This window comes from Zonotrichia albicollis, chromosome 23 (assembly GCF_047830755.1).
Source record: "Zonotrichia albicollis isolate bZonAlb1 chromosome 23, bZonAlb1.hap1, whole genome shotgun sequence".
In the NCBI taxonomy this organism is placed as follows: Eukaryota; Metazoa; Chordata; class Aves; order Passeriformes; family Passerellidae; genus Zonotrichia; species Zonotrichia albicollis.
The window spans coordinates 2422561-2450344 of record NC_133841.1 but is presented as its reverse complement, the minus strand read 5'-3'; the positions used below and the strand labels follow the sequence as shown (position 1 = coordinate 2450344).

Here is a 27784-nt window from a genome sequence, read left to right as displayed (position 1 = left end):
CTTTAGCATTAAGGTGCCTTCCAACCCGAGCCATTCCATGTCTCCTGGGTACATTGCCATGCTTGTTTGACAGCAAAAGCCATCCATGTGATGATTCCAGGACTCAAGCAAGAGTTTTTTACCTGAATACTTCACTTTTATTAGTGTCCATTGGAACTGTGTTAGAATGAGTAATAAAAATATTCACACTTTATTTTAGAAAGTTCTCTACATGAGACTGCTGTGTCCACATTAAGGGCCCTTATTTCTGGTACAGCCTCAATCCTGAGGTTGTCAGGTGTGCCATGGGACAGAAAAGACACCAAATTAAGAAACAGCCTTTGAGACCACCAAGTTGCTTAGCAAGAAGCTGCTCTTTATTGATAAAGTGATAATGGGAGTATTGTAGTATTGCTCTGAAGTGCTGCCTGTGTCCCTCAAGCATCTCAGGGAGATGGAACCAGGGAGGTGTCAGTGAAACCTCTGGGATTTCCCCATCTTCCTGACACCAGCAGTTCATGGATCCCATGCTGAAACACAGAGGGACCAGAGGAAGTGAACCACTGCTGATGTTTCTTTTGGCTTTTGTTTCCTTTTCCTTTCCGCCCTTTTCCTTTCCATTCCCTTTGCCCTTCCCTTTCCCATCTGCAGACTGCAGAAGCAGCAGCAGCAGCATTCTGAGGGAAGCAGGATTACATGAAGCAGTGGTGCCAGACCTGTGATTCTTTGGGCTTGTGGATTTTCCTGTTTTCCCTGAGTATTCTTGGGGAGACAGACAGACAAATCCACTTTGATATCCAGCCTTTAGCATCCATATTGAATATTCTAGCTATTATTTGCTTTTGCCAGCCAAAACAACCTTGATTATTAACTAGGGTGATATTGGGAGAGAAAATTTTCTTGTCAGCAGAGATTTCCCAACATCTTGTGGAAAGGTTCCCTGGGCAGGGCCAGATGCCTCCTACTTGGAACCACTCAGGAGTTTGAGGGCATACAGGGCCGCAAACAGGGCTGCCACGGACTCAAAGGGTTGATCCCTTGGGATAGCTGATCCATCTTCCTGGAGGTGCACTCCACTCAGCTCCACTAGGGCAATGGTTAACTTCTGGTCCTCCTCGTGTTGGAAAGAGAGCAGCCTGGCCTTCACAGAAAAAGGCTCCATCTCATATTCCAGGTCATGTTTCAGTAGGTTTTCAACCTTTAAATGACAATAAAAAAGCAAAATCATTATTTTAATCAGTAGTCAAGTTGTGACACTATGGAGATGTTGCTATAATTGCAATAGTCTGAGCTCCCTTGAAAGGAGCCAAATGTGATGTGTGTTCTCACCAGTTTCAGCTGTTGGGACACGATCTTCCTTTCCAAGGATTCCAGCAGCAGCAGCAGCTGATGCTCCATTAACTCTGTAGAAATAAACTGGGTTTGTATCTGAAATATTGCACCAAGCTTAGTGGTGGGCTGGACTGGTGAGCAGGATGGGAAAGAGTGAAGAGGATGGGAAGGGTGATCATTTCTTGTAGGAAATGTTTGTTTGGTCAAAGATTCTTTGGATGTTTTAATAGAAATGACTTGTGCAGGCTCCCTGTGAGAGTGATCTGGGTGTTACCCACAATATCCCATATGGATTATGGAGTTGGAAGGCACCCAGAAGGATAACTGATGTGCAACTCCTGTCCCTGCACAGACACCCCAACAGTCCCACCCTGTGCTGAGAGTGTTGTCCAAGCCCTGCTGGAGCTGTGTCAGCCTTGGGGCTGTGAGCATTGCCTGGGGAGTCTGTTCAGTGCCTGAGCCCCCTCAGGGATAGGAACCTTTCCCAAAATCCAACCCAGCTGTCCCAGACACAGCTGCAGCCATTGGCCTGGGTCGTGTTGCTGGTGAGCAGAGCAGAGATGTGGGCTGGCCCTTGGGAGGAAGCTGTGGCCAGACTTTGAGGGAGCAGGGAGCCCTGGCTGGGTGCAGAGGGGGTTTCTCTCCTCTCCCCTCCATGGCACTTTGATGTTGATTCCCCTTGAAGAGGAGGAGGAGTATGAGAGGAAGGAATGAGAGAATGGCAGGAGTGGGAGTCATCCCTGTCTTGATTTCCCTCCTGAAGCCCCAAAGCCTCACCCTGCAAAGCATCAAGGACGTAGGTGATTCCTTCTGCCAGCTGAAGGAGACGATGTCTTGGGGATTGCTGTAAGGTGCTGAAGAGTTCTTTTAAGTCTGGGCTCTCGGTTTTCAGCTCATAACCATCATTTTCCTCAAGAACTTCTTCCATCTGTGGGGAACAAGGAAATAAAATGTCAGGATTAGAGGGCAGAGGCTGCTGCTTGTCCTGAGCAGGGAGCTGTGCTGAGAGAGGGAATTTTGGATGGGCAGTTGTGGCCCAGGGCAGGTGACTTGTGGGACAGGAGGAGTGGTGTGGATGTGTCTGTGTTTATAAATTGTGTCAGTAAAATCTTCACTTACTTTCTGGCTGAGCTCTTGAAGGAGGTTTTCATCTGTCATCACAGCTTTGATGGTGTTTAAGATGATGAGCAGCAGGTCAGGAGACAACTTAGAGAAAATTCGGCAGGACTTTTTAACTTCTGTCCTCACTTCTTCTAATTTTTCTGCCGAGGGATGTACAAACTAGAATGAGTCCAAATCTGTCACTTGAGTTCTAGGAGTGGACAGGCAGCTCTAAACCTGGGTTTGAAACACTTCTCTGAGTGTTTCTGAAGCAATATGGAATTTGGGCAGTTGTGGTATCTCAGGGAAGATGAAAATCCATCTCTCCTGGTGGTTTGTTTTATGCTGGCAGATTCCATCTTACCCAAAGCAGCCAAATGTTGTGCATGTGAAAGCATTAAAATACATTCCTTACCATCATCCGCATAACCTTGCCTGTCCTCAACTACATGATCTTCATCTTCGTCTTGGAAATATACCAGATCTGTAGCAGGATAAAAAGGACATTTATGGTTTTCTAGACCAGCCTTCCCAGTGGTGGTTCACCCACCCTCTTTTCTCCCTGGCTCTTTTCTTCCAAGCAGAAAATTTCAGACCCAAACTCTCTTCTCTGTGCCATTTATCACCAGGAGCTTTGCAGCTCCTCAAAAGTAGATCAGACACTTCCTTCTTTCCATTTTTTACTGACCCCTGCCCAAACAAGATCTTTCTTGTGTAGCTCTTTGACCTTGCATGGGCTGTCTGGCTGCCCTCAGGTGATTTCTGTCCATCACACTGCCTCCCTCTCCTTACAAACAAGTTTAGGGTGTATCTGGGGCCAGGTGATTCTTCATAAAATGTTCTTCCTCTTGTGCACCTTTTCTAGAAGGGAGAAACTGGTCATTTCTGCAAGTTGCTTACCCCATGCTCCATCTCTAATGCGTAGCGGGATGGTCCTGAAGGCCAGCGTGCAGCCCTTGGGTATCACTATACCTTGGTTGCTCTCTCTGGTGCCCTGGTGAAGGAAAACAACCAGTTAGAACAGCTGGGTGCAGGTGTTGGGAAGCAGAGAGGGAGAAGCCAAACCTTTGCAGAAAGTGTGGCATAAAATTTGGCCATGAAGCCCCCGTCTGCCTTGGTGGATTCCTCGTACACGGCCTCCTCCGAGGCCTCGAGGATTTCAGTGACCACGTACAGCCTGATGCCAGTTCTCTGGAGCTGACGGATGAAGGAGTGATCCATGTTGATTTTCCTAAAAGAGGAGAAGAATGGGAAGGGTTTGGAGCACCAGGAGCAGCTGACACAACTGGGGGGATGTGTTGGTTTCCCATAGCCTGGATTTTGGTTTTTGGCTATTGAAAAACCGTTCTTAACATGGCATAGGCTGGAGGAAGATGACTGGAGCGTGTGTGCTCCCTTTGTCATTCCTTACCTTTCTCTTGTCAGTGCCTCCAGGTATTGCTGTGATATGCTCTTCTTCTGTATCTTGACAGAAAACCCATTGGACAAGGAGGCACCTCCTTTCAGCTCTACACTTGCAGGATCAAGTGAAATGCTGAGACCTCCATCAACTTCATCAGCTGTGACTTTTGTGACAGTGATTTGGCTGGACTCTTGATGGAGGGACTCTGAAACAATTCCATGCATTATCTTAAGCAGGATTACAGACTCAACACTGTCAGTATATCACACACAGAAGAAAGCTGGAACTTTAACTAGAGTTCAGCCACAAACAGTTCAAAAATAATTTCTGTGATATTTGATAAATTCATATTGATAAATTTGGGTTTTACCTGTGCTTGTACCATCTTCTCGAGGCAGCAGCACATCATCCACTGAGAAGCCTGTTCTCTGGTAGCGGGGAGCTCGGTCGAATATGCGTTTTGATTTTTTTTTTTTAATCAGTAGGCAGAGAGGCCTGAAGTGCTCATTGTCTGCAATGCTTTCAACAGGAACCCATTCTTTGCACGGATCCATTTGATTTACACTGAATTTGGTGAGTTTTTTTAACATTCTGGCTGTGGCTGAGGTTTTGAAGCACAACCAAAGGGATTTGTGCCTTGGGAAAGAGGGAACACAAGTTAAGCCAAATGACTTTAAATAATAGCACAGAATCACAGAATCAACTGTGGTAGATAGGGACAGGCGATCGGAAGATCACGCGATGTGACGGAAAGCAGTAGGACTCCTTTTCCCCTAATCCCTTAAGATAAGAGACCACTCTAGGAATGTAACTAGGAATGCAGCCCCCCTAACGATAGTAATGCTAATAACTTTCCACTCCTGGTAACTTTCCACTCCTTACTAACCATAGATGGTACTGCAGACCCCTCTGATGTAGAGAGACCCCTTAGACTATAAAACCCCATGAGATGAGATAATAAAGGCCTTTGACCGTCTGCCACATTGGTATCTGCATGCTTCTCTGGCCCGAGCGACCCTGGTGAGTTTGGGTCGCCGTGCTGTTCCTCAAAACCAGGTCGCCTTGCCTTATATCAGAAGGCAACAACTGGTGCCGACACCCGGGAAGAAGCTCGGGGAACGGGAATTCGCCTGGACAGAGGACGGCGGCTGCAGCGGCGGGACCGTCTGCAGCGGGGGTGACGCCCCCGGACCAGCACGGACCATGGAGGCCATAGCGAGGGTCGTAACTCAGATGCATGCACAATGGGGTATGGAGTGTAAGCTTAAGGATTTAAGTCTTGCATTGACGAGACTGATTAAGCTTGGGGCTATAGAAAGCCCAGTGGATGTCCTCCATTTGGGGGTGTGGGATAATTGTACAAAAGCCCTAGCCGAGGAAATTATATCCTCAGGCTCAGGGAAAGCCCTAAAATCGTGGGGCAGAGTTATCCAGGCTCTGCAAAAAGCTCGACAAGAGCAAGAAACCTGGAAAGCCGCGCGAACTTACTTATTAGCCATGCCGCAGTTGGGGGTGGGTGCGGCGACACAGACCGCGGAGAACTTTGACCCGGTCGAGCGCGCGGAACCGCGAACGCCGGATTCGCCCGAGCAGACCGACTTACCATCAGAGGGGGGGGAACACGCGTGGGCGTTTTGGCAGGGGCTCGCAGAGGAGGCGCGGGATGCGGCCGGATTGTCGGACTCCTCAGGGATCGATAAAAACGCTTCCCCAGCGTGTGCGTTGGAAAATGGCGCCGAACTGCGTGCGCAGCGCGGAAAGGAGGAGGCGGGGAGTAGTGGGGAGTAGAAATGCCAATGGCTCGCTTAACAATGCATGTGCGGGCGAGTGGGGAGAAGGGGCGGCCCCCACGGAGGAGCGTAAGATCAATCAGAGCGCTCAGTTCCAATTAGGTCCTCATGGGACATGGACCTCCCCCGCAGGAAGGGGCACGGTCGGAGTCCGAGGAAACAGCAGAGCAGGCTGGAAACGTCCAGCCAGTCGATTTCCTGCTCGGACTAGGGCTCTGAGCTCGAGAGGGGATGGGGGAGTTCCAACTCGGATTCTAGTTTTAATAGAAAGAGAGCAGCGGCATGTAAGGTCACTAGTCACAGCGCTCCCGCGTGGGTGAAGGGGTTATCAGAGAAAGACCGAACCCCGCTTACAGACTGGTGGAAAATAAAAATAGCGTGTGCAGAGTGGGCTCCGTCTGCCACACAGATGTTCCCGTTCTGTGTGGGGGGGGGCAGACAGAAACCAAAGGACCTATTCCCCAGTAAATCCAAAAGACGTGCAGGCAATTATTAAAGCGATTGCAGACAAGGGAATTAATTCTGCTATGGTTTCCACACTCATTGACAGCGTTTTTGGAGGGGACGACATGCTTCCCTTTGATATTAAGCAGACGTGCAGGATGATTTTCCATGGAGCAGGGATGATCATCTTTAAACAAGAGTGGGAGGACAACTGCATAAAGCAGCTAGCCCAGGTAACGGGTGCTGACCATCCACTGCATGGCTCCAGCATACAGAGGTTAATGGGAACAGACCCCACTATGATCATCCCCCAGGCGCAGGCAGAGGGCTTGCGGGCCCATGAGGTTATGACAACAACCCGTGCTGCCCGAGAAGCCATCCATGTTTCTTCCCAAGTAATAGCCAAACCCTCCCCATGGTCAAGTATAAAACAGAGTGAGAGTGAGAGCTTCACTCAGTTTTTGGACCGTCTTCAGGCAGCATTAGATTCCTCTGCATTACCTTCAGAGGTGAAGGGTCCTGTGCCGGCGGAGTGCCTATGCCAGCAATGCAACTCAGCCACCAAGGACATTTTAAGGTCACTGCCTCAGGGGTCTAATATAGCTGCCATGATCAGACATGTTGCAAAGGAAGAACACCTAGTTCCCATCCAAGCAGCAGTCCACACTGCAATAACCAGCTTGATGCCTTGAGTGTGGCCAGGCAGGCCACTTGGCAGTAAACTGCCCCCAGCCAAGACGCCTATCAGCAGCTGCTCCATCACGCTAGGGGGGACTTAGGGGACCATGCTGGGCATGTGGAAGGAAGGGGCATTTGGCTAAGGAATACAGATCCAGGCCTCAGGGAAACGGGAGAGGGAGGGGGCAGCCGGGCCGTATCCAGCCTCCTCCCACCTGGAACATGCAGCAGCCCTAATGCTGGAAGAAGCGCTCTCCTTGCGACAGGGCACCGTGTCAGTCATTCACATCAACAGCCACAACCCAGTCAAAGGTTACTTCCAGACCGGCAACGACAAAGCGGACGCCGCAGCAAAAGGTGTATGGACGTTGCAGGAAGCTCGTCAGCTGCACAAGTCGCTCCACATCGGAGCCAAAGCACTGGCGAAGAAATGCGGGATCCTGACAGCGGACGCAAAACATGTGGTAGCCACTTGTCCTTATTGCCAGAAGTCACCCCTATGGACCTGTGGGGTCAACCCGAGAGGTCTCAAGCCTTCAGAGATCTGGCAGTCGGGACTTCACCTTGTGTCAACTGCTGAAGCCCCGAGCATGGCTTGCAGTGACAGTGGACACTTATAGCGGAACGATCACAGCCACACAGCACCCCAAAACTAACTCCAAGGCCACAATTCAGCACTGGCTGACAGCCATGGCTTGGCTTGGTATCCCCAAGCAGATCAAAACTGACAACGGTTCCAATTTCACCTCCAAACCAGTGCAAGAATTCGCCTCAAAATGGGGCATCACATTAGTGCAAGGTATCCCGTATAACAGTACTGGGCAGGCCATAGTGGAGAGAGCAAACCAGACCCTGAAAACCAAGCTAGAAGTGTTGGCGAAAGCAGAAGGCTTTGCCAATTCCATTCCCCCAGGAGATCAGGCATGTATGCTGGCAACCGCTTTGCTAGCACTGAATCAGTTCCCTAGGGGAGATGAAACAAACAGTCCCATTCAAAAACACTGGGCCACCCGAGCGCTAGAGGAGGGCCCGCAGGTGGTAATTGGAAACGAGCTGGGCGAATGGGAACGGGGCTGGAGGCTGATGCTCGCCGGGAGAAGGTATGCAGCTGTCAAAAAGGACGGCAAAATCAGGTGGTGTCCACTTAAGTCAATCAAGCCTGACCTTCACAATGAGCAGAATGAGACTGACGAGAGTTGCGAGTTTCTGTTTACAGGACATGCTCATGGGGCGTCCTCGTGACGCCTACATCCCCGTTCCAGAGGAAAGTGACAGACCACCAAGCCACCAAACAGCGCCTGAGAGACCCGCATGGGTGAGACCCAGGCATCAACGGCGTTTCTGTGTGATTTTGCTGCTGGGGCTTGTCGCCAGAGGGCAAGCCAGCCCACATTACTACCCTCATCAGCCATTCAGGTGGGTCATGCAACACCTTAGTAGTGACAAGGTGCTCAAAGAAATCACCATGCCTTTAGCATTAAGGTGCCTTCCAACCCGAGCCATTCCATGTCTCCTGGGTACATTGCCATGCTTGTTTGACAGCAAAAGCCATCCATGTGATGATTCCAGGACTCAAGCAAGAGTTTTTTACCTGAATACTTCACTTTTATTAGTGTCCATTGGAACTGTGTTAGAATGAGTAATAAAAATATTCACACTTTATTTTAGAAAGTTCTCTACATGAGACTGCTGTGTCCACATTAAGGGCCCTTATTTCTGGTACAGCCTCAATCCTGAGGTTGTCAGGTGTGCCATGGGACAGAAAAGACACCAAATTAAGAAACAGCCTTTGAGACCACCAAGTTGCTTAGCAAGAAGCTGCTCTTTATTGATAAAGTGATAATGGGAGTATTGTAGTATTGCTCTGAAGTGCTGCCTGTGTCCCTCAAGCATCTCAGGGAGATGGAACCAGGGAGGTGTCAGTGAAACCTCTGGGATTTCCCCATCTTCCTGACACCAGCAGTTCATGGATCCCATGCTGAAACACAGAGGGACCAGAGTAAGTGAATCACTGCTGATGTTCCTTTTGGCTTTTGTTTCCTTTTCCTTTCCGCCCTTTTCCTTTCCATTCCCTTTGCCCTTCCCTTTCCCATCTGCAGACTGCAGAAGCAGCAGCAGCAGCATTCTGAGGGAAGCAGGATTACATGAAGCAGTGGTGCCAGACCTGTGATTCTTTGGGCTTGTGGATTTTCCTGTTTTCCCTGAGTATTCTTGGGGAGACAGACAGACAAATCCACTTTGATATCCAGCCTTTAGCATCCATATTGAATATTCTAGCTATTATTTGCTTTTGCCAGCCAAAACAACCTTGATTATTAACTAGGGTGATATTGGGAGAGAAAATTTTCTTGTCAGCAGAGATTTCCCAACATCTTGTGGAAAGGTTCCCTGGGCAGGGCCAGATGCCTCCTACTTGGAACCACTCAAGAGTTTGAGGGCATACAGGGCCACAAACAGGGCTGCCACGGACTCAAAGGGTTGATCCCTAGGGAAAGCTGATCCATCTTCCTGGAGGTGCACTCCACTCAGCTCCATCAGGGCAATGGTTAACTTCTGGTCCTCCTCGTGTTGGAAAGAGAGCAGCCTGGCCTTCACAGAAAAAGGCTCCATCTCATATTCCAGGTCATGTTTCAGTAGGTTTTCAACCTTTAAATGACAATAAAAAAGCAAAATCATTATTTTAATCAGTAGTCAGGTTGTGACACTATGGAGATGTTGCTATAATTGCAATAGTCTGGGCTCCCTTGAAAGGAGCCAAATGTGATGTGTGTTCTCACCAGTTTCAGCTGTTGGGACACGATCTTCCTTTCCAAGGATTCCAGCAGCAGCAGCAGCTGATGCTCCATTAACTCTGTAGAAATAAACTGGGTTTGTATCTGAAATATTGCACCAAGCTTAGTGGTGGGCTGGACTGGTGAGCAGGATGGGAAAGAGTGAAGAGGATGGGAAGGGTGATCATTTCTTGTAGGAAATGTTTGTTTGGTCAAAGGTTCTTTGAGTGTTTTAATAGAAATTACTTGTGCAGGCTCCCTGTGAGAGTGATCTGGATGTTACCCACAATATCCCATGTGGATTATGGAGTTGGAAGGCACCCAGAAGGATAACTGATGTGCAACTCCTGTCCCTGCACAGACACCCCAACAGTCCCACCCTGTGCTGAGAGTGTTGTCCAAGCCCTGCTGGAGCTGTGTCAGCCTTGGGGCTGTGAGCATTGCCTGGGGAGTCTGTTCAGTGCCTGAGCCCCCTCAGGGATAGGAACCTTTCCCAAAATCCAACCCAGCTGTCCCAGACACAGCTGCAGCCATTGGCCTGGGTCGTGTTGCTGGTGAGCAGAGCAGAGATGTGGGCTGGCCCTTGGGAGGAAGCTGTGGCCAGACTTTGAGGGAGCAGGGAGCCCTGGCTGGATGCAGAGGGGGTTTCTCTCCTCTCCCCTCCATGGCACTTTGATGTTGATTCCCCTTGAAGAGGAGGAGGAGTATGAGAGGAAGGAATGAGAGAATGGCAGGAGTGGGAGTCATCCCTGTCTTGATTTCCCTCCTGAAGCCCCAAAGCCTCACCCTGCAAAGCATCAAGGACGTAGGTGATTCCTTCTGCCAGCTGAAGGAGACGATGTCTTGGGGATTGCTGCAAGGTGCTGAACAGTTCTTTTAAGTCTGGGCTCTCGGTTTTCAGCTCATAACCATCATTTTCCTCAAGAACTTCTTCCATCTGTGGGGAACAAGGAAATAAAATGTCAGGATTAGAGGGCAGAGGCTGCTGCTTGTCCTGAGCAGGGAGCTGTGCTGAGAGAGGGAATTTTGGATGGGCAGTTGTGGCCCAGGGCAGGTGACTTGTGGGACAGGAGGAGTGGTGTGGATGTGTCTGTGTTTATAAATTGTGTCAGTAAAATCTTCACTTACTTTCTGGCTGAGCTCTTGAAGGAGGTTTTCATCTGTCATCACAGCTTTGATGGTGTTTAAGATGATGAGCAGCAGGTCAGGAGACAACTTAGAGAAAATTCGGCAGGACTTTTTAACTTCTGTCCTCACTTCTTCTAATTTTTCTGCCGAGGGATGTACAAACTAGAATGAGTCCAAATCTGTCACTTGAGTTCTAGGAGTGGACAGGCAGCTCTAAACCTGGGTTTGAAACACTTCTCTGAGTGTTTCTGAAGCAATATGGAATTTGGGCAGTTGTGGTATCTCAGGGAAGATGAAAATCCATCTCTCCTGGTGGTTTGTTTTATGCTGGCAGATTCCATCTTACCCAAAGCAGCCAAATGTTGTGCATGTGAAAGCATTAAAATACATTCCTTACCATCATCCGCATAACCTTGCCTGTCCTCAACTACATGATCTTCATCTTCGTCTTGGAAATATACCAGATCTGTAGCAGGATAAAAAGGACATTTATGGTTTTCTAGACCAGCCTTCCCAGTGGTGGTTCACCCACCCTCTTTTCTCCCTGGCTCTTTTCTTCCAAGCAGAAAATTTCAGACCCAAACTCTCTTCTCTGTGCCATTTATCACCAGGAGCTTTGCAGCTCCTCAAAAGTAGATCAGACACTTCCTTCTTTCCATTTTTTACTGACCCCTGCCCAAACAAGATCTTTCTTGTGTGGCTCTTTGACCTTGCATGGGCTGTCTGGCTGCCCTCAGGTGACTTCTGTCCATCACACTGCCTCCCTCTCCTTACAAACAAGTCTAGGATGTATCTGGGGCCAGGTGATTCTTCATAAAATGTTCTTCCTCTTGTGCACCTTTTCTAGAAGGGAGAAACTGGTCATTTCTGCAAGTTGCTTACCCCATGCTCCATCTCTAATGCGTAGCGGGATGGTCCTGAAGGCCAGCGTGCAGCCCTTGGGTATCACTATAGCTTGGTTGTTCTCTCTGGTGCCCTGGTGAAGGAAATCAACCAGTTAGAACAGCTGGGTGCAGGTGTTGGGAAGCAAGGAGGGAGAAGCCAAACCTTTGCACAGAATGAAGCATAAAATTTGGCCTTGAAGCCCCCGTCTGCCTTGGTGGATTCCTCGTACACGGCCTCCTCTGAGGCCTCGAGGGTTTCAGTGACCACGTACAGCCTGATGCCAGTTCTCTGGAGCTGACGGATGAAGGAGTGATCCATGTTGATTTTCCTAAAAGAGGAAAAGGATGGGAAGGGTTTGGAGCACCAGGTGCAGCTGACACAACAGGGGGGATGTGTTGGTTTTCCATAGCCTGGATTTTGGTTTTTGGCTATTGAAAAACCGTTCTTAACATGGCATAGGCTGGAGGGAGATGACTGGAGCGTGTGTGCTCCCTTTGTCATTCCTTACCTTTCTCTTGTCAGTGCCTCCAGGTATTGCTGTGTACTGGTTTAGGGCAAATTTGTTAAAGAATCTGCAAAGGAGGGCCCCTCCAGAAAGCGAAACCCACACGGCCCCTCCCCCCAACCGGTTCGGGAAAAAATTCCTCGGAGAGCGGTGGAAAGAACCTGTTTATTTGACTGGCCCCGCACCCCCCAGCACACAAAATGAACAATACCCGATGACACCGCTCTGAGAAAGATGGCAAAATCAGAAAGTCTCTTTCGGGGGTGGTTGCTCTGTTCTCAGTCCCTCCGGCGCTGGGCCAGCCGCTGCAGCCGAACCCTTGGTGTTCCCGGGTCCCAGTCCGGAGCAGGTTCGAGATGGTCACAGGAACAGGAGAGGAGAAACAGTCCAGGAAGCAATGTGGACTGTTTAGCTAGAACTAGCTAATAAGCAGAGGCAGAAAGCAGAGCAGAAGCAAGAGCAGAAAAAGAGAGCAAGCAAAAGCAGCAAGCAAAAGCAGCAAACCCAAAGCTGGAAGTAAAAAAAAACCAGCTCTGTCTACTGCTTGTCTCTGTGTCTTGATAAGAGAAAGCCAAACAAAACTTCCACTCTTCAGTGCCGGTCTTAAAGGCACAGAACAGATGAATGGGGATATACAAGCATCATAACGTCACCCCAGGACATGCTGTGATATGCTCTTCTTCTATATCTTGACAGAAAACCCATTGGACAAGGAGGCACCTCCTTTCAGCTCTACACTTGCAGGATCAAGTGAAATGCTGAGACCTCCATCAACTTCATCAGCTGTGACTTTTGTGAGAGTGAATTGCTTGGAATCTTGATGGAGGGACTCTGAAACAATTCCATGCATTATCTTAAGCAGGATTACAGACTCAACACTGTCAGTATATCACACACAGAAGAAAGCTGGAACTTGGTAGAGTTCAGCCACAAACAGTTCAAAAATAATTTCTGTGATATTTGATAAATTCATATTGATAAATTTGGGTTTTACCTGTGCTTGTACCATCTTCTCCAGGCAGCAGAACATCAAGCAGTATGAAGCCTGTTTTCTGGTAGTAGGGAGCTGGGTGGAATATGCGGTTTGATTTTTTTTTTTTAATCAGTAGGCAGAGAGGCCTGAAGTGCTCATTGTCTGCAATGCTCTCAACAGGATCCAATTCTTTGTATGCATCCACTTGATTTACAGTGAATTTGGTGACTTTTCTAAACATTCTGGCTCTTGCTGAGTTTTTGAAGCAATGCCAAAGGGATTTGTCCCTTGGGAAAGAGGGAACACAAGTTAAGCCAAATGACTTTAAATAATAGCACAGAATCACAGAATCAACTGTGGTAGATAGGGACAGGCGATCGGAAGATCACGCGATGTGACGGAAAGCAGTAGGACTCCTTTTCCCCTAATCCCTTAAGGTAAGAGGTCACCCTAGGAATGTAACTAGGAATGCAGCCCCCCTAACGATAGTAATGCTAATAACTTTCCACTCCTGGTAACTTTCCACTCCTTACTAACCATAGATGGTACTGCAGACCCCTCTGACGTAGAGAGACCCCTTAGACTATAAAACCCCATGAGATGAGATAATAAAGGCCTTTGACCGTCTGCCACATTGGTATCTGCGTGCTTCTCTGGCCCGAGCGACCCTGGTGAGTTTGGGTCGCCGTGCTGTTCCTCGAAACCAGGTCGCCTTGCCTTATATCAGAAGGCAACAACTGGTGCCGACACCCGGGAAGAAGCTCGGGGAACGGGAATTCGCCTGGACAGAGGACGGCGGCTGCAGCGGCGGGACCGTCTGCAGCGGGGGTGACGCCCCCGGACCGGCGCGGACCATGGAGGCCATAGCGAAGGTCGTAACTCAGATGCATGCACAATGGGGTATGGAGTGTAAGCTTAAGGATTTAAGTCTTGCATTGACGAGACTGATTAAGCTTGGGGCTATAGAAAGCCCAGTGGATGTCCTCCATTTGGGGGTGTGGGATAATTGTACAAAAGCCCTAGCCGAGGAAATTATATCCTCAGGCTCAGGGAAAGCCCTAAAATCGTGGGGCAGAGTTATCCAGGCTCTGCAAAAAGCTCGACAAGAGCAAGAAACCTGGAAAGCCGCGCGAACTTACTTATTAGCCATGCCGCAGTTGGGGGTGGGTGCGGCGACACAGACCGCGGAGAACTTTGACCCGGTCGAGCGCGCGGAACCGCGAACGCCGGATTCGCCCGAGCAGACCGACTTACCATCAGAGGGGGGGGAACACGCGTGGGCGTTTTGGCAGGGGCTCGCAGAGGAGGCGCGGGATGCGGCCGGATTGTCGGACTCCTCAGGGATCGATAAAAACGCTTCCCCAGCGTGTGCGTTGGAAAATGGCGCCGAACTGCGTGCGCAGCGTGGAAAGGAGGAGGCGGGGAGTAGTGGGGAGTAGAAATGCCAATGGCTCGCTTAACAACGCATGCGCGGGCGACCGGGAAGAAGGGGCGGCCCCCACGGAGGAGCGTAAGATCAATCAGAGCGCTCAGTTCCAATTAGGTCCTCATGGGACATGGACCTCCCCCGCAGGAAGGGGCACGGTCGGAGTCCGAGGAAACAGCAGAGCAGGCTGTAAGTGTCCAGCCAGTCGATTTCCTGCTCGGACTCGGACTCGGGCTCTGAGCTCGAGAGGGGATGGGGGAGTTCCAACTCGGATTCTAGTTTTAATAGAAAGAGAGCAGCGGCATGTAAGGTCACTAGTCACAGCGCTCCCGCGTGGGTGAAGAGGTTATCAGAGAAAGACCGAACCCCACTTACAGACTGGTGGAAAATAAAAATAGCGTGTGCAGAGTGGGCTCCGTCTGCCACACAGATGTTCCCGTTCTGTGTGGGGGGGGGCAGACAGAAACCAAAGGACCTATTCCCCAGTAAATCCAAAAGACGTGCAGGCAATTATTAAAGCGATTGCAGACAAGGGAATTAATTCTGCCATGGTTTCCACACTCATTGACAGCGTTTTTGGAGGGGACGACATGCTTCCCTTTGATATTAAGCAGACGTGCAGGATGATTTTCCATGGAGCAGGGATGATCATCTTTAAACAAGAGTGGGAGGACAACTGCATAAAGCAGCTAGCCCAGGTAACGGGTGCTGACCATCCACTGCATGGCTCCAGCATACAGAGGTTAATGGGAACAGACCCCACTATGATCATCCCCCAGGCGCAGGCAGAGGGCTTGCGGGCCCATGAGGTTATGACAACAACCCGTGCTGCCCGAGAAGCCATCCGTGTTTCTTCCCAAGTAATAGCCAAACCCTCCCCATGGTCAAGTATAAAACAGAGTGAGAGTGAGAGCTTCACTCAGTTTTTGGACCGTCTTCAGGCAGCATTAGATTCCTCTGCATTACCTTCAGAGGTGAAGGGTCCTGTGCCGGCGGAGTGCCTATGCCAGCAATGCAACTCAGCCACCAAGGACATTTTAAGGTCACTGCCTCAGGGGTCTAATATAGCTGCCATGATCAGACATGTTGCAAAGGAAGAACACCTAGTTCCCATCCAAGCAGCAGTCCACACTGCAATAACCAGCTTGATGCCTTGAGTGTGGCCAGGCAGGCCACTTGGCAGTAAACTGCCCCCAGCCAAGACGCCTATCAGCAGCTGCTCCATCACGCTAGAGGGGACTTAGGGGACCATGCTGGGCATGTGGAAGGAAGGGGCATTTAGCTAAGGAATACAGATCCAGGCCTCAGGGAAATGGGAGAGGGAGGGGGCAGCCGGGCCGTATCCAGCCTCCTCCCACCTGGAACATGCAGCAGCCCTAATGCTGGAAGAAGCGCTCTCCTTGCGACAGGGCACCGTGTCAGTCATTCACATCAACAGCCACAACCCAGTCAAAGGTTACTTCCAGACCGGCAACGACAAAGCGGACGCCGCAGCAAAAGGCGTATGGACGTTGCAGGAAGCTCGTCAGCTGCACAAGTCGCTCCACATCGGAGCCAAAGCACTGGCAAAGAGAGGCGGGATCCCGACAGCGGACGCAAAACACGTGGTAGCCACCTGCCCTCATTGCCAGAAGTCACCCCTATGGACCTGTGGGGTCAACCCGAGAGGTCTCAAGCCTTCAGAGATCTGGCAGTCGGGACTTCACCTTGTGTCAACTGCTGAAGCCCCGAGCATGGCTTGCAGTGACAGTGGACACTTATAGCGGAACGATCACAGCCACACAGCACCCCAAAACTAACTCCAAGGCCACAATTCAGCACTGGCTGACAGCCATGGCTTGGCTCGGTATCCCCAAGCAGATCAAAACTGACAACGGTTCCAATTTCACCTCCAAACCAGTGCAAGAATTCGCCTCAAAATGGGGCATCACATTAGTGCAAGGTATCCCGTATAACAGTACCGGGCAGGCCATAGTGGAGAGAGCAAACCAGACCCTGAAAACCAAGCTAGAAGTGTTGGCGAAAGCAGAAGGCTTTGCCAATTCCATTCCCCCAGGAGATCAGGCACGTATGCTGGCAACCGCATTGCTAGCACTGAATCAGTTCCCTAGGGGAGATGAAACAAACAGTCCCATTCAAAAGCACTGGGCCACCCGAGCGCTAGAGGAGGGCCCGCAGGTTGTAATTAGAAATGAGCTGGGCGAATGGGAACGGGGCTGGAGGCTGATGCTCACGGGGAGAAGGTATGCAGCTGTCAAAAAGGACGGCAAAATCAGGTGGTGTCCACTTAAGTCAATCAAGCCTGACCTTCACAATGAGCAGAATGAGACTGACGAGAGTTGCGAGTTTCTGTTTACAGGACATGCTCATGGGGCGTCCTCGTGAGGCGTACATCCCCGTTCCAGAGGAAAGTGACAGACCACCAAGCCACCAAACAGCGCCTGAGAGACCCGCATGGGTGAGACCCAGGCATCAGCGGTGTTTCTGTGTGATTTTGCTGTTGGGGCTTGTCGCCAGAGGGCAAGCCAGCCCACATTACTACCCTCATCAGCCATTCAGGTGGGTCATGCAACACCTTAGTAGTGACAAGGTGCTCAAAGAAATCACCATGCCTTTAGCATTAAGGTGCCTTCCAACCCGAGCCATTCCATGTCTCCTGGGTACATTGCCATGCTTGTTTGACAGCAAAAGCCATCCATGTGATGATTCCAGGACTCAAGCAAGAGTTTTTTACCTGAATACTTCACTTTTATTAGTGTCCATTGGAACTGTGTTAGAATGAGTAATAAAAATATTCACACTTTATTTTAGAAAGTTCTCTACATGAGACTGCTGTGTCCACATCAAGGGCCCTTATTTCTGGTACAGCCTCAATCCTGAGGTTGTCAGGTGTGCCATGGGACAGAAAAGACACCAAATTAAGAAACAGCCTTTGAGACCACCAAGTTGCTTAGCAAGAAGCTGCTCTTTATTGATAAAGTGATAATGGGAGTATTGTAGTATTGCTCTGAAGTGCTGCCTGTGTCCCTCAAGCATCTCAGGGAGATGGAACCAGGGAGGTGTCAGTGAAACCTCTGGGATTTCCCCATCTTCCTGACACCAGCAGTTCATGGATCCCATGCTGAAACACAGAGGGACCAGAGGAAGTGAACCACTGCTGATGTTTCTTTTGGCTTTTGTTTCCTTTTCCTTTCCGCCCTTTTCCTTTCCATTCCCTTTGCCCTTCCCTTTCCCATCTGCAGACTGCAGAAGCAGCAGCAGCAGCATTCTGAGGGAAGCAGGATTACATGAAGCAGTGGTGCCAGACCTGTGATTCTTTGGGCTTGTGGATTTTCCTGTTTTCCCTGAGTATTCTTGGGGAGACAGACAGACAAATCCACTTTGATATCCAGCCTTTAGCATCCATATTGAATATTCTAGCTATTATTTGCTTTTGCCAGCCAAAACAACCTTGATTATTAACTAGGGTGATATTGGGAGAGAAAATTTTCTTGTCAGCAGAGATTTCCCAACATCTTGTGGAAAGGTTCCCTGGGCAGGGCCAGATGCCTCCTACTTGGAACCACTCAGGAGTTTGAGGGCATACAGGGCCGCAAACAGGGCTGCCACGGACTCAAAGGGTTGATCCCTAGGGAAAGCTGATCCATCTTCCTGGAGGTGCACTCCACTCAGCTCCATCAGGGCAATGGTTAACTTCTGGTCCTCCTCGTGTTGGAAAGAGAGCAGCCTGGCCTTCACAGAAAAAGGCTCCATCTCATATTCCAGGTCATGTTTCAGTAGGTTTTCAACCTTTAAATGACAATAAAAAAGCAAAATCATTATTTTAATCAGTAGTCAGGTTGTGACACTATGGAGATGTTGCTATAATTGCAATAGTCTGGGCTCCCTTGAAAGGAGCCAAATGTGATGTGTGTTCTCACCAGTTTCAGCTGTTGGGACACGATCTTCCTTTCCAAGGATTCCAGCAGCAGCAGCAGCTGATGCTCCATTAACTCTGTAGAAATAAACTGGGTTTGTATCTGAAATATTGCACCAAGCTTAGTGGTGGGCTGGACTGGTGAGCAGGATGGGAAAGAGTGAAGAGGATGGGAAGGGTGATCATTTCTTGTAGGAAATGTTTGTTTGGTCAAAGGTTCTTTGAGTGTTTTAATAGAAATTACTTGTGCAGGCTCCCTGTGAGAGTGATCTGGATGTTACCCACAATATCCCATGTGGATTATGGAGTTGGAAGGCACCCAGAAGGATAACTGATGTGCAACTCCTATCCCTGCACAGACACCCCAACAATCCCACCCTGTGCTGAGAGTGTTGTCCAAGCCCTGCTGGAGCTGTGTCAGCCTTGGGGCTGTGAGCATTGCCTGGGGAGTCTGTTCAGTGCCTGAGCCCCCTCAGGGATAGGAACCTTTCCCAAAATCCAACCCAGCTGTCCCAGACACAGCTGCAGCCATTGGCCTGGGTCGTGTTGCTGGTGAGCAGAGCAGAGATGTGGGCTGGCCCTTGGGAGGAAGCTGTGGCCAGACTTTGAGGGAGCAGGGAGCCCTGGCTGGATGCAGAGGGGGTTTCTCTCCTCTCCCCTCCATGGCACTTTGATGTTGATTCCCCTTGAAGAGGAGGAGGAGTATGAGAGGAAGGAATGAGAGAATGGCAGGAGTGGGAGTCATCCCTGTCTTGATTTCCCTCCTGAAGCCCCAAAGCCTCACCCTGCAAAGCATCAAGGACGTAGGTGATTCCTTCTGCCAGCTGAAGGAGACGATGTCTTGGGGATTGCTGCAAGGTGCTGAACAGTTCTTTTAAGTCTGGGCTCTCGGTTTTCAGCTCATAACCATCATTTTCCTCAAGAACTTCTTCCATCTGTGGGGAACAAGGAAATAAAATGTCAGGATTAGAGGGCAGAGGCTGCTGCTTGTCCTGAGCAGGGAGCTGTGCTGAGAGAGGGAATTTTGGATGGGCAGTTGTGGCCCAGGGCAGGTGACTTGTGGGACAGGAGGAGTGGTGTGGATGTGTCTGTGTTTATAAATTGTGTCAGTAAAATCTTCACTTACTTTCTGGCTGAGCTCTTGAAGGAGGTTTTCATCTGTCATCACAGCTTTGATGGTGTTTAAGATGATGAGCAGCAGGTCAGGAGACAACTTAGAGAAAATTCGGCAGGACTTTTTAACTTCTGTCCTCACTTCTTCTAATTTTTCTGCCGAGGGATGTACAAACTAGAATGAGTCCAAATCTGTCACTTGAGTTCTAGGAGTGGACAGGCAGCTCTAAACCTGGGTTTGAAACACTTCTCTGAGTGTTTCTGAAGCAATATGGAATTTGGGCAGTTGTGGTATCTCAGGGAAGATGAAAATCCATCTCTCCTGGTGGTTTGTTTTATGCTGGCAGATTCCATCTTACCCAAAGCAGCCAAATGTTGTGCATGTGAAAGCATTAAAATACATTCCTTACCATCATCCGCATAACCTTGCCTGTCCTCAACTACATGATCTTCATCTTCGTCTTGGAAATATACCAGATCTGTAGCAGGATAAAAAGGACATTTATGGTTTTCTAGACCAGCCTTCCCAGTGGTGGTTCACCCACCCTCTTTTCTCCCTGGCTCTTTTCTTCCAAGCAGAAAATTTCAGACCCAAACTCTCTTCTCTGTGCCATTTATCACCAGGAGCTTTGCAGCTCCTCAAAAGTAGATCAGACACTTCCTTCTTTCCATTTTTTACTGACCCCTGCCCAAACAAGATCTTTCTTGTGTGGCTCTTTGACCTTGCATGGGCTGTCTGGCTGCCCTCAGGTGACTTCTGTCCATCACACTGCCTCCCTCTCCTTACAAACAAGTCTAGGATGTATCTGGGGCCAGGTGATTCTTCATAAAATGTTCTTCCTCTTGTGCACCTTTTCTAGAAGGGAGAAACTGGTCATTTCTGCAAGTTGCTTACCCCATGCTCCATCTCTAATGCGTAGCGGGATGGTCCTGAAGGCCAGCGTGCAGCCCTTGGGTATCACTATAGCTTGGTTGTTCTCTCTGGTGCCCTGGTGAAGGAAATCAACCAGTTAGAACAGCTGGGTGCAGGTGTTGGGAAGCAAGGAGGGAGAAGCCAAACCTTTGCACAGAATGAAGCATAAAATTTGGCCTTGAAGCCCCCGTCTGCCTTGGTGGATTCCTCGTACACGGCCTCCTCTGAGGCCTCGAGGGTTTCAGTGACCACGTACAGCCTGATGCCAGTTCTCTGGAGCTGACGGATGAAGGAGTGATCCATGTTGATTTTCCTAAAAGAGGAAAAGGATGGGAAGGGTTTGGAGCACCAGGTGCAGCTGACACAACTGGGGGGATGTGTTGGTTTTCCATAGCCTGGATTTTGGTTTTTGGCTATTGAAAAACCGTTCTTAACATGGCATAGGCTGGAGGGAGATGACTGGAGCGTGTGTGCTCCCTTTGTCATTCCTTACCTTTCTCTTGTCAGTGCCTCCAGGTATTGCTGTGTACTGGTTTAGGGCAAATTTGTTAAAGAATCTGCAAAGGAGGGCCCCTCCAGAAAGCGAAACCCACACGGCCCCTCCCCCCAACCGGTTCGGGAAAAAATTCCTCGGAGAGCGGTGGAAAGAACCTGTTTATTTGACTGGCCCCGCACCCCCCAGCACACAAAATGAACAATACCCGATGACACCGCTCTGAGAAAGATGGCAAAATCAGAAAGTCTCTTTCGGGGGTGGTTGCTCTGTTCTCAGTCCCTCCGGCGCTGGGCCAGCCGCTGCAGCCGAACCCTTGGTGTTCCCGGGTCCCAGTCCGGAGCAGGTTCGAGATGGTCACAGGAACAGGAGAGGAGAAACAGTCCAGGAAGCAATGTGGACTGTTTAGCTAGAACTAGCTAATAAGCAGAGGCAGAAAGCAGAGCAGAAGCAAGAGCAGAAAAAGAGAGCAAGCAAAAGCAGCAAGCAAAAGCAGCAAACCCAAAGCTGGAAGTAAAAAAAAACCAGCTCTGTCTACTGCTTGTCTCTGTGTCTTGATAAGAGAAAGCCAAACAAAACTTCCACTCTTCAGTGCCGGTCTTAAAGGCACAGAACAGATGAATGGGGATATACAAGCATCATAACGTCACCCCAGGACATGCTGTGATATGTTCTTCTTCTATATCTTGACAGAAAACCCATTGGACAAGGAGGCACCTCCTTTCAGCTCTACACTTGCAGGATCAAGTTAAATGCTGAGACCTCCATCAACTTCATCAGCTGTGACTTTTGTGAGAGTGAATTGCTTGGAATCTTGATCGAGGGACTCTGAAACAATTCCATGCATTATCTTAAGCAGGATTACAGACTCAACACTGTCAGTATATCACACACAGAAGAAAGCTGGAACTTTAACTAGAGTTCAGCCACAAACAGTTCAAAAATAATTTCTGTGATATTTGATAAATTCATATTGATAAATTTGGGTTTTACCTGTGCTTGTACCATCTTCTCCAGGCAGCAGAACATCAAGCAGTATGAAGCCTGTTTTCTGGTAGTAGGGAGCTGGGTGGAATATGCGTTTTGATTTTTTTTTTTTAATCAGTAGGCAGAGAGGCCTGAAGTGCTCATTGTCTGCAATGCTTTCAACAGGAACCCATTCTTTGCACGGATCCATTTGATTTACACTGAATTTGGTGAGTTTTTTTAACATTCTGGCTGTGGCTGAGGTTTTGAAGCACAACCAAAGGGATTTGTGCCTTGGGAAAGAGGGAACACAAGTTAAGCCAAATGACTTTAAATAATAGCACAGAATCACAGAATCAACTGTGGTAGATAGGGACAGGCGATCGGAAGATCACGCGATGTGACGGAAAGCAGTAGGACTCCTTTTCCCCTAATCCCTTAAGATAAGAGACCACTCTAGGAATGTAACTAGGAATGCAGCCCCCCTAACGATAGTAATGCTAATAACTTTCCACTCCTGGTAACTTTCCACTCCTTACTAACCATAGATGGTACTGCAGACCCCTCTGATGTAGAGAGACCCCTTAGACTATAAAACCCCATGAGATGAGATAATAAAGGCCTTTGACCGTCTGCCACATTGGTATCTGTGTGCTTCTCTGGCCCGAGTGACCCTGGTGAGTTTGGGTCGCCGTGCTGTTCCTCGAAACCAGGTCGCCTTGCCTTATATCAGAAGGCAACAACTGGTGCCGACACCCGGGAAGAAGCTCGGGGAACGGGAATTCGCCTGGACAGAGGACGGCGGCTGCAGCGGCGGGACCGTCTGCAGCGGGGGTGACGCCCCCGGACCAGCACGGACCATGGAGGCCATAGCGAAGGTCGTAACTCAGATGCATGCACAATGGGGTATGGAGTGTAAGCTTAAGGATTTAAGTCTTGCATTGACGAGACTGATTAAGCTTGGGGCTATAGAAAGCCCAGTGGATGTCCTCCATTTGGGGGTGTGGGATAATTGTACAAAAGCCCTAGCCGAGGAAATTATATCCTCAGGCTCAGGGAAAGCCCTAAAATCGTGGGGCAGAGTTATCCAGGCTCTGCAAAAAGCTCGACAAGAGCAAGAAACCTGGAAAGCCGCGCGAACTTACTTATTAGCCATGCCGCAGTTGGGGGTGGGTGCGGCGACACAGACCGCGGAGAACTTTGACCCGGTCGAGCGCGCGGAACCGCGAACGCCGGATTCGCCCGAGCAGACCGACTTACCTTCAGAGGGGGGGGAACACGCGTGGGTGTTTTGGCAGGGGCTCGCAGAGGAGGCGCGGGATGCGGCCGGATTGTCGGACTCCTCAGGGATCGATAAAAACGCTTCCCCAGCGTGTGCGTTGGAAAATGGCGCCGAACTGCGTGCGCAGCGCGGAAAGGAGGAGGCGGGGAGTAGTGGGGAGTAGAAATGCCAATGGCTCGCTTAACAATGCATGTGCGGGCGAGTGGGGAGAAGGGGCGGCCCCCACGGAGGAGCGTAAGATCAATCAGAGCGCTCAGTTCCAATTAGGTCCTCATGGGACATGGACCTCCCCCGCAGGAAGGGGCACAGTCGGAGTCCGAGGAAACAGCAGAGCAGGCTGGAAACGTCCAGCCAGTCGATTTCCTGCTCGGACTAGGGCTCTGAGCTCGAGAGGGGATGGGGGAGTTCCAACTCGGATTCTAGTTTTAATAGAAAGAGAGCAGCGGCATGTAAGGTCACTAGTCACAGCGCTCCCGCGTGGGTGAAGGGGTTATCAGAGAAAGACCGAACCCCGCTTACAGACTGGTGGAAAATAAAAATAGCGTGTGCAGAGTGGGCTCCGTCTGCCACACAGATGTTCCCGTTCTGTGTGGGGGGGGGCAGACAGAAACCAAAGGACCTATTCCCCAGTAAATCCAAAAGACGTGCAGGCAATTATTAAAGCGATTGCAGACAAGGGAATTAATTCTGCTATGGTTTCCACACTCATTGACAGCGTTTTTGGAGGGGACGACATGCTTCCCTTTGATATTAAGCAGACGTGCAGGATGATTTTCCATGGAGCAGGGATGATCATCTTTAAACAAGAGTGGGAGGACAACTGCATAAAGCAGCTAGCCCAGGTAACGGGTGCTGACCATCCACTGCATGGCTCCAGCATACAGAGGTTAATGGGAACAGACCCCACTATGATCATCCCCCAGGCGCAGGCAGAGGGCTTGCGGGCCCATGAGGTTATGACAACAACCCGTGCTGCCCGAGAAGCCATCCATGTTTCTTCCCAAGTAATAGCCAAACCCTCCCCATGGTCAAGTATAAAACAGAGTGAGAGTGAGAGCTTCACTCAGTTTTTGGACCGTCTTCAGGCAGCATTAGATTCCTCTGCATTACCTTCAGAGGTGAAGGGTCCTGTGCCGGCGGAGTGCCTATGCCAGCAATGCAACTCAGCCACCAAGGACATTTTAAGGTCACTGCCTCAGGGGTCTAATATAGCTGCCATGATCAGACATGTTGCAAAGGAAGAACACCTAGTTCCCATCCAAGCAGCAGTCCACACTGCAATAACCAGCTTGATGCCTTGAGTGTGGCCAGGCAGGCCACTTGGCAGTAAACTGCCCCCAGCCAAGACGCCTATCAGCAGCTGCTCCATCACGCTAGGGGGGACTTAGGGGACCATGCTGGGCATGTGGAAGGAAGGGGCATTTAGCTAAGGAATACAGATCCAGGCCTCAGGGAAACGGGAGAGGGAGGGGGCAGCCGGGCCGTATCCAGCCTCCTCCCACCTGGAACATGCAGCAGCCCTAATGCTGGAAGAAGCGCTCTCCTTGCGACAGGGCACCGTGTCAGTCATTCACATCAACAGCCACAACCCAGTCAAAGGTTACTTCCAGACCGGCAACGACAAAGCGGACGCCGCAGCAAAAGGCGTATGGACGTTGCAGGAAGCTCGTCAGCTGCACAAGTCGCTCCACATCGGAGCCAAAGCACTGGCGAAGAGAGGCGGGATCCCGACAGCGGACGCAAAACACGTGGTAGCCACCTGCCCTCATTGCCAGAAGTCACCCCTATGGACCTGTGGGGTCAACCCGAGAGGTCTCAAGCCTTCAGAGATCTGGCAGTCGGACTTCACCTTGTGTCAACTGCTGAAGCCCCAAGCGTGGCTTGCAGTGACAGTGGACACTTATAGCGGAACGATCACAGCCACACAGCACCCCAAAACTAACTCCAAGGCCACAATTCAGCACTGGCTGACAGCCATGGCTTGGCTTGGTATCCCCAAGCAGATCAAAACTGACAACGGTTCCAATTTCACCTCCAAACCAGTGCAAGAATTCGCCTCAAAATGGGGCATCACATTAGTGCAAGGTATCCCGTATAACAGTACTGGGCAGGCCATAGTGGAGAGAGCAAACCAGACCCTGAAAACCAAGCTAGAAGTATTGGCAAAGGCAGAGGGCTTTGCCAATTCCATTCCCCCAGGAGATCAGGCATGTATGCTGGCAACCGCTTTGCTAGCACTGAATCAATTCCCTAGGGGAGATGAAACAAACAGTCCCATTCAAAAGCACTGGGCCACCCGAGCGCTAGAGGAGGGCCCGCAGGTTGTAATTAGAAACGAGCTGGGCGAATGGGAACGGGGCTGGAGGCTGATGCTCGCCGGGAGAAGGTATGCAGCTGTCAAAAAGGACGGCAAAATCAGGTGGTGTCCACTTAAGTCAATCAAGCCCAACCTTCACAATGAGCAGAATGAGACTGACTAGAATTGCGAGTTTCTGTTTACAGGACATGCTCATGGGATGTCGTCGTGATGCGTACATGCTCATCCCAGAGGAAAGTGACAGACCACCAAGCCGCTTGGCAGCGCCCGAGAGACCCGCACGGGTGAGACCCAGGCATCAACGGTGTTTCTGTGTGATTTTGCTGTTGGGGCTTGTCGCCAGAGGGCAAGCCAGCCCACATCACTACCCCCATCAGCCATTCAGGTGGGTCATGCGACACCTTAGTAGTGACAAGGTGCTCAAAGAAATCACCACACCAAATGCCCCATCCTTCGTGCTCCGCATTACCGACCTGTTTCCAGGACAACCAAAGGTAGACCCCTATTCCCCACATGCCATACGCATGTACCTATCCTACTGGTGCCCAGCTTCAAACCCAGGAAAAAGCTACTGCAATCACCCAGGGCGGGGATATTGTGGGCACTGAGGCTGCGAACCATAGTTACAGATGCCAGACCGTCGGGGCCTGGGTGGGAGCCACAAAAGCCCAACAAATTCTTACAGTTCACCTGGGCACCCAGCGGCTGCAAAACACCCGTCTTCCTCCAGGGAAGTTTCCATCGAAACCACCATAAAATCCCTAGATTTCGGAAATGCACTGACTACAGCATGACAGTTTTGCAGCCAGATCACCCTAGTTGGGCCATAGGCAGAACGTGGACAGTAGTCCTTCAAGGGTCGAAAGAGAGGGTGAATGTGCGAATTATCAGGCTCCAACCATCAGCACCCCGAGCGGTCGGACCCAACAAAGTGATTAAAAGCGCACAGAAAGGGAGAAACATGACCTACCCCAAAGCCTTGCCCACAAAGGTCACCAATATCCCCACGGGCCATGCGGGATATTGGTTACCTTCTCTGGCCCGAGCGAACCTAGTGAGTTTGGGTCGCTGTGCTGTTCCTTGAAACCAGGTTGCCTTGCCTTATATCAGAAGGCAGCACCAAGGCACAAGTTTCACAGGGTTGTTACAGGGAGCTTTGGGGGAGGAAGCAGCAGGAGCTGTGGGTTGTTTGACCTTGTCCCCCTTTGCTGCTGAGCCTCAGTGATTGTGCAGAGAGAGCAGAGCAGGCACACTCTGAGGATGCTGATATTAGGGGCAAATGTCTGCGAAAATAAAGAGAAATCAGCCCAGCCTTATTGGGCAGGCCCTGGTGGTCTACAGGGTAGAGCTGGTGTTTGAGGGCCAGAAAGAAATCCCAGTTCCCTTTCTGACACAGCTTCTTTTTTTGAAAATGTTTCAGTTTCACTTTTCTGGTGTTTTACGGGAAAGAGCTGGAGAGGAGAAATTGGACAATCCAGAACGGTTTATATGGGAAGGGACCTTAAAGCTCATCCCATTCCTCTCCCTAAGATGGTCAGGGACACCTTCCACTATCCCATGTTGCTGCAAGCCCTGGCCTTGGACACTTCCAGGGATGTGTGCCTGTGTGCCTGTGTGCCAGTGCCTGACCATACAGGAATTCCTTCCCAATACCCCATCCAACCCTGCTCTCTTTGAGTTTAAACCATTCCAAAGATAAATAGCTGCCAGTGCTCATTGTTATTAGCCCTTCTGAGCTCTTTCCCTTGAAGGTCTCCAAGAAGAGAAGAAAAACTAAACAAGAGCACTTAACAGCGAGCTCCCACCAACCTTCTCCCCTTCCCAAGCTCTGGGATGATGCACTTACCTGTTTGTGGGGTGGTGGGCGTGCAGAGCAGACCGTGGGGTGCTGAGGTGATGTGGCCTCTGGAGAGCAGCAGGACTGGGGAGAAGTTCTCTGGCTCTCTGCCAAAGGTGTGGAAGTATTTGCTAAGTATGGGAGCCGTGAGTTGCCACAGAAGCTTGCCCCATCGCACAAACACAGAGCAAAGAGTAAATTGACTTTTCTTGCTGAAGTAGGTTCCTGGAAGCAGCACCAGGACAGGGGCAGTGTTAGATCTGATCCATGCTGGTGGTTCCCTGGCTGTTCACACCTGAGTTCTTATTCCCCAGGGTTATTCTCAGTTGGAGCAATTCACCATCCTCCTCCCAAGTGTTCCATTTCCTCAAAATGGCCATTGCTTGTGTGAGTCTTCCTTGAGCAGATTCTGTGATAGGGGCTGTGGAAAACTCAAAATTCTACAGATGTAGATGTAAGCCCATGGCTGGAGCTGTCCAACATCAGACTGGACAGGAATGTGCCCTGCCCCTGGCAGCAGGTGGGACTGGGTG

At 50.2% G+C, this 27784-nt stretch overlaps 3 protein-coding genes across 3 annotated transcripts; all 3 read right to left on the bottom strand.

Annotated features, from left to right (window-relative positions):
• Positions 1-210: 210 nt before the first annotated feature.
• Positions 211-5678, bottom strand: LOC141731561 (gasdermin-A3-like). The gene is made up of 10 exons (XM_074557879.1): positions 5418-5678; positions 4185-4450; positions 3824-4019; positions 3478-3643; positions 3313-3406; positions 2828-2896; positions 2431-2573; positions 2089-2239; positions 1309-1382; positions 211-1177 (listed from the first exon to the last, which is right to left on the bottom strand). The coding sequence occupies exons 2-10, from the start codon at positions 4402-4404 to the stop codon at positions 941-943; spliced, it is 1350 nt and encodes a 449-aa protein (XP_074413980.1). The 5' UTR covers positions 4405-4450; positions 5418-5678; the 3' UTR covers positions 211-940.
• A 2717-nt stretch (positions 5679-8395) lies between these two features.
• On the bottom strand, positions 8396-23352 carry LOC141731445 (gasdermin-A3-like). Its single transcript, XM_074557343.1, has 11 exons — positions 23076-23352; positions 13010-13275; positions 12227-12846; positions 12019-12054; positions 11673-11838; positions 11508-11601; positions 11023-11091; positions 10626-10768; positions 10284-10434; positions 9504-9577; positions 8396-9372 (listed from the first exon to the last, which is right to left on the bottom strand). Exons 5-11 carry the CDS (start codon positions 11826-11828, stop codon positions 9136-9138), a joined length of 924 nt encoding a protein of 307 aa, XP_074413444.1. The 5' UTR covers positions 11829-11838; positions 12019-12054; positions 12227-12846; positions 13010-13275; positions 23076-23352; the 3' UTR covers positions 8396-9135.
• LOC141731446 (gasdermin-A3-like) lies at positions 17203-27355 on the bottom strand. The gene is made up of 8 exons (XM_074557345.1): positions 27261-27355; positions 20504-20669; positions 20339-20432; positions 19854-19922; positions 19457-19599; positions 19115-19265; positions 18335-18408; positions 17203-18203 (listed from the first exon to the last, which is right to left on the bottom strand). Exons 2-8 carry the CDS (start codon positions 20657-20659, stop codon positions 17967-17969), a joined length of 924 nt encoding a protein of 307 aa, XP_074413446.1. The 5' UTR covers positions 20660-20669; positions 27261-27355; the 3' UTR covers positions 17203-17966.
• Between the last annotated feature and the right edge of the window lie 429 nt (positions 27356-27784).

Bases quoted from the DNA above. Each gene is read 5' to 3' on its own strand.
- LOC141731446 (XM_074557345.1), bottom strand. From the start codon at position 20,659: ATGGATCACTCCTTCATCCGTCAGCTCCAGAGAACTGGCATCAGGCTG. The intron at 18,409-19,114 runs GTGAGGCTTTGG...TTATTTCTACAG, and splicing joins CGTCCTTGATGCTTTGCAGG to AGTTAATGGAGCATCAGCTG. The intron at 18,204-18,334 runs GTGAGAACACAC...TGTCATTTAAAG, and splicing joins TGTCCCAACAGCTGAAACTG to GTTGAAAACCTACTGAAACA.
- LOC141731445 (XM_074557343.1), bottom strand. From the start codon at position 11,828: ATGGATCACTCCTTCATCCGTCAGCTCCAGAGAACTGGCATCAGGCTG. The intron at 10,769-11,022 runs GTAAGGAATGTA...ATCCCTCGGCAG, and splicing joins GCAAGGTTATGCGGATGATG to AAAAATTAGAAGAAGTGAGG. The intron at 9,373-9,503 runs GTGAGAACACAC...TGTCATTTAAAG, and splicing joins TGTCCCAACAGCTGAAACTG to GTTGAAAACCTACTGAAACA.
- LOC141731561 (XM_074557879.1), bottom strand. From the start codon at position 4,404: ATGTTAAAAAAACTCACCAAATTCAGTGTAAATCAAATGGATCCGTGC. The intron at 2,240-2,430 runs GTAAGTGAAGAT...TGTTCCCCACAG, and splicing joins TTCAAGAGCTCAGCCAGAAA to ATGGAAGAAGTTCTTGAGGA. The intron at 1,178-1,308 runs GTGAGAACACAC...TGTCATTTAAAG, and splicing joins TGTCCCAACAGCTGAAACTG to GTTGAAAACCTACTGAAACA.